This window comes from Palaemon carinicauda, chromosome 24, assembly GCF_036898095.1.
Source record: "Palaemon carinicauda isolate YSFRI2023 chromosome 24, ASM3689809v2, whole genome shotgun sequence".
In the NCBI taxonomy this organism is placed as follows: Eukaryota; Metazoa; Arthropoda; class Malacostraca; order Decapoda; family Palaemonidae; genus Palaemon; species Palaemon carinicauda.
The window spans coordinates 84720662-84725661 of record NC_090748.1 but is presented as its reverse complement, the minus strand read 5'-3'; the positions used below and the strand labels follow the sequence as shown (position 1 = coordinate 84725661).

General features: G+C 34.1%; 1 protein-coding gene across 1 annotated transcript in view; it reads right to left on the bottom strand.

Moving 5' to 3' along the window:
• Nucleotides 1-430: 430 nt before the first annotated feature.
• LOC137618193 (xanthine dehydrogenase-like) overlaps nt 431-5000 on the bottom strand; it is a 17034-nt gene continuing 12464 nt past the window's right edge. The window contains 4 exon segments of the mRNA XM_068348276.1: nt 431-1370; nt 2097-2204; nt 2581-2677; nt 2894-3055. Of these exon segments, the coding sequence (XP_068204377.1) occupies nt 1297-1370; nt 2097-2204; nt 2581-2677; nt 2894-3055 (441 nt within the window). The 3' untranslated portion in view covers nt 431-1296.

Sequence of the window (5000 nt, the reverse complement as noted above, 5' to 3'; positions counted from 1 at the left end):
CGATTCAACTACCCGATTAGGAAGATCATTCCACAACTTGGTCACAGCTGGAATAAAACTTCTAGAATACTGTGTAGTATTGAGCCTCACGATGGAGAAGGCCTGACTATTAGTATTAAACCTTCTGTTTACAAAGATAGCATGCAAGAATGAAAAACTCATTCTTTCTCTTCAAACATCAATTATTGACTAATTGTTAAATATAGAACTATGATAACAGTAATTATATATTGGAAAATGATACACAACATATCATAAGCAAAATGTACTCTGCTACTTCTATAGCATTGAAAGTACAAATATAAGCGTCTCATTACAGAAATGTTGCCTGCCACTTCTCAAGACGTTTGTTAAATATCAAAATGATTTCTAAAGCTTACATAAACTAGGAAAACAAGGCTAATATCATCGGAATGAGGCCACATACAGCAGAGGTTCCCAACCTGGGTTACATGTACCCCCAGTGGTACATTTTTTCTTTTCAGGGGGTATAGTGGATCCAGGAGCATAGCCAATTCTACGCAATGCATGACGTAATTCGCATTGACACTGAATAATAAAATTATAATAAGAGTACCAGTTTCATTGTTTCTCTTATCATCCTCAATTTTATGGATACACGGGAATCTATAAAAATACCCAAGGGGGTACAGAAGGATAAAACTCTTCAACAACCTTCCACTTGATGTCAAAAATAACTAAAATGTGGCAGTTTTCAAGAAAAACCTGAAGACTTATCTCTTTGGAAAGTGTTATAATAGTGATCTGAAAGCTATTAAGCCTGAATACAAATGCTAGCGAATAACTGAAAAGACACAGAACAAAACATAAACTGGAAAGAAATTATTTTCACACACCAAGGCCCGCCTGAACAGACTCGTAGTGTCTGATGGAGGGCGAGAAATAAACCCCTAAAAGTAAAAGTAAACCCCTGTGACATTGCGTTCAATAGAGGCTCTATAGAGTATTTATAACCCTGATGTAGTTTTTCACTTACGTTAACTATTAAATAAATACGGGTTACATATCCATAACTATAGAAAATGGATCCATATCAATCCATGTTCACCATTCCGGAGACAAAACATAAGATGATTTCATTTAGGTATATAATCTTCATTATATATCATTTCACTTATGTTAACTATTAAATAAATACGGGTTACATATCCATAACTATAGAAAATGGATCCATATCAATCAATGTTCACCATTCCAGAGACAAAACATAGGATAATTTCATTCAGGTATATAATCTTCATTATGATGCGAGCCATATTCTCTTGTTTCCGTGTGTTACGCCTGGAGTTGAAATTGCTCTGGTTTTACGTTGCACAATTGGTGGACTTTTTCCACAGTAATTGGTGTATCTGAAAACAAGAGATATTTCATATCGTTATTAGAAGTTCAGTTCGGAGAAACTTTATATTCAACTAAAGTTTTGGCACTACTGCTCTTTTTAGGGATAGTAGTGGCAATGATTTTACATTTAGGAAGCCATTTCTTATAAAACGAGTAAGAAAGGCGTAAGGCTTGTAATGATACATCATTAGTTTATAAATCTAGTTACTTACAACTTGATATGATTCGATAATTATTATCATTACCAATACCATCATAATCCAGGAAGTAACTTTAGTTAGAAATACAGTGCTTCAAGCCCTAGGAGCCCAGTAGGGAAAACAGCCTCGGAGAAAAATAAGTATAGGATAAAACAATCATGGCAAATTGTTAACAAGAACAACGTCAGCACGATTAGGTACAGAGAGGAGAGTAGTAATAGTTGGATCAAAGAAGAAAGTAAAGAAGGATATAAGGAAATATGTAACCTCTAGTTGGCTCAGTACAAGATATAACAAAACATTAAAAGACGAATCTACATACAATTTTGCTCGTTAACTTTTTTTTTTCTGGGCCTTTAGGATATACCCTTGGGTACATGTAACGGGGTACGGACATTTTCTCCACCTCTACATACCCCTAGGTCAATTTCCCCATTCAAGGTATGTAGTCAACTATAAAGGCAAAAAGATGAATATGTTTAAGAGTCAAACTTTCACAACGTCCAAAGAGCAATTGCTTCATGATCCACTTACCCATCTCAAACCATTCAGTGAGGCCATTATCAACTCTGAAGGCTGTTATTGCCTGGCGGAGAGCAGACACCACTGCGTAGGACATGCATAGAGGTGGTTCTCCCGTGGCTGTAATTAAACCAAAAAGTTTCATCGATAAGTGATCGGTGTCAGTGACCTTAGATGTCACGAGGCCAGAAAACCTCAAATCAATCAATCAATCATTGACAAGTGAGGATCAATTAACATTTCTTACGCTGTATTCAAATGCAACTAGCGTATAGTTTGAACTGCTATTTTCAGTAAACTGTTCTTTCAGTAAACTGTTATTTCAGTAAACTGTTATTTCAGTAAACTGCCTCAAACCTAGACAGTTTATCAAACCTACGGGAGCATCTCGACACATTAGATTGTATTACGTTGCGTATATTTACTGTCAAATAATATTGCTGCTGTGACGAAAGTTCCTATTACTTAAAAAATTACTAAAATATTTTGTGTATACCTTTGGAACCCAATACACCTTTAGCGCTCTTGGCATTTGGCAAAAGGGTAATATTCATCTCCACAGGAATATCGTGGGCTGTTGGAGGCTTATACTCCTGCAAAAAGAAAAAAACAAAAATGTAAAATTGTAGAGGTGCTACGAAAATTTCTATTACAAACAGAATCAGAACTACAGTCTAGCATTGCATCTTAATAATTATGGGATGAATGCAAGTTTCATCATTTTAGAATATGATTTACAGCTTGTATTATATTATCAACTGTGACAATACCATGGCAGGTCATAAACTCATGCAAAACTTACGACTTACCCAAGTGCCATTGGAGAGTTTCTGTCCAGTCTCCGGATTAAATTTAACCAATTCCGAAGTGAACAGGCCAAGACCCATGACGAAAGAGCCCTCTATCTGCCCAATGTCAACATACGGGCTCATACTCCTTCCGCAGTCCTCTACTATATCTGCTCGTCGAATCTGAAATCAATTATAAGATTTGTCCTTATATAAAAATCGTGACATTGGGGTTATCAATGATTGCTTCTACTCGGATTAAGAAATAATATTGCAAAGTTAGGATGAGGTAAAACTGGAGTATGATTCAAGGAATAATGAAATGATGACAGGCACTGAAAATAAGAATAATGAGGCGATGAAAGAAACGGGAAAAGGAATAATGAGACGATGAAAGAAACTGAAAAAGGAATAATGAGACGATGAAAGAAACGGAAAAAAGCAACAATGAAACAATGAAAAAAATGGAAAAACGGAACAATGAAACGATAAAAGAAACGCAAAAAATCAACAATGAAACGATGAAAGAAACGCACCAAAAAAGAAAAAAACAAAACAATGAAAGAGGGGAAAACGCATAATTGTGTCAAGATGAAAGAATGGAAATAATTTAACCTATTACAAACAATCTAGAGATCTGATATAAAAACACGTCCATGCAACTAAACGAAAAGATAATACATTATTCAATAGGTAGAAGTTTAAACGAGTAATTCTGCATTACATGCACAAACAAATGTGTTTTTATAAATGTATTTGAATCTGGTCATGAGTGTTGAGGATTGCATATTTCAGAATGTTAAGAAAACTGTGGAATATTTAAGAGGTATAGAGACATTGATATGACATTGACGTTGATCCGAATGTCTGTTTATATGTGTTCGTTGTGGATCACCATCGAAATAGTATTGGTCACAGAAATAGAGGATCACGAAGACCCAATTCAAACAGGTGATAAATGGCGTAGCCAATGCAGAAACATTAAAGATTGCTAACTTGTCTCTGATAATAAATATTCCTATGAAAATTTATGTGGCAACAACCCTGTTAGGAATAGCTGATTATAGTCCATATGTATTCACAGTAATATTGTGTTACTTATAGCCCACCATTCAATTCATGTGATAAATGGCGTTGTCAGTGAAGAACCGAAAAAATGGACGACTTGTCTCTGATCATATATAGGCCATATATATTACTATCATTGTATTTCTCGGTGACAGGTGGCACATTTTCATTGATCAACATCAACGTTTGCCTACATATTGCTTAGCCTTCAATTGGAAATGGATAGATGAACTGGGAAATAAATATTGCAAAAACAATTGTAGTGGCTATAAAAGGATTGCATAAGCATTTGAATTTCGTTTAAAATTGATTAGTGCACTGCACTACATTAATAAAAATATTGTACTTGATGTATAAATTTTCGTATATTACAATATAGATTACATTTAGGGATTATATAGACTTTCTTCAGTTACTTGGATTACAATATATTTTTTATCGTGGAGTATTGTATTTCAGAGTTGTATTTCAGAGTTACTCTGGTTGCATAATGAATGCCCAAGTTATAAAGTATCTTTAAGTTAAAGCCTAAATACAATTCATAAATATTTTTTTTTTTTGTGTTTGTCCAATGAGTTTCATAACTTAGATCCATGTTATCTAGTTACATCTGTAAACGGATTAGTAAGGTTTTGCTAAAATTTTACTACTATTATCCCAATGACTTGCATAACAAGTTACTTCATTAAATAGGTAAGTAGTTTGGTTACTTGTAACTTTAAGAAAAGGATCAAATAGCCAAAGGGGTTGCATGGAAAATCCATTTCATAGTTTAATGAGTTTACTGATAGCTTAACAAATTATCATGTCACGAGAAAATTGGCAAGATGAAATAGATTCAAAACACCAGTACTACCAAGTTGAGAAACTAATATTGCCAACTTAGCTCTTCAGTATTTATACTAAACGGAAAAACGTAAACAGGATGATGAATTCTGCAGTGAACACCCGAGAAAATGGTACATTTGAATACAAATCTCCAATATTGTCTCTTATTCTCATAAATATGCTAAATTATGCATCAATGTTATAAAAATATAAACAGAATATATTGACCCAT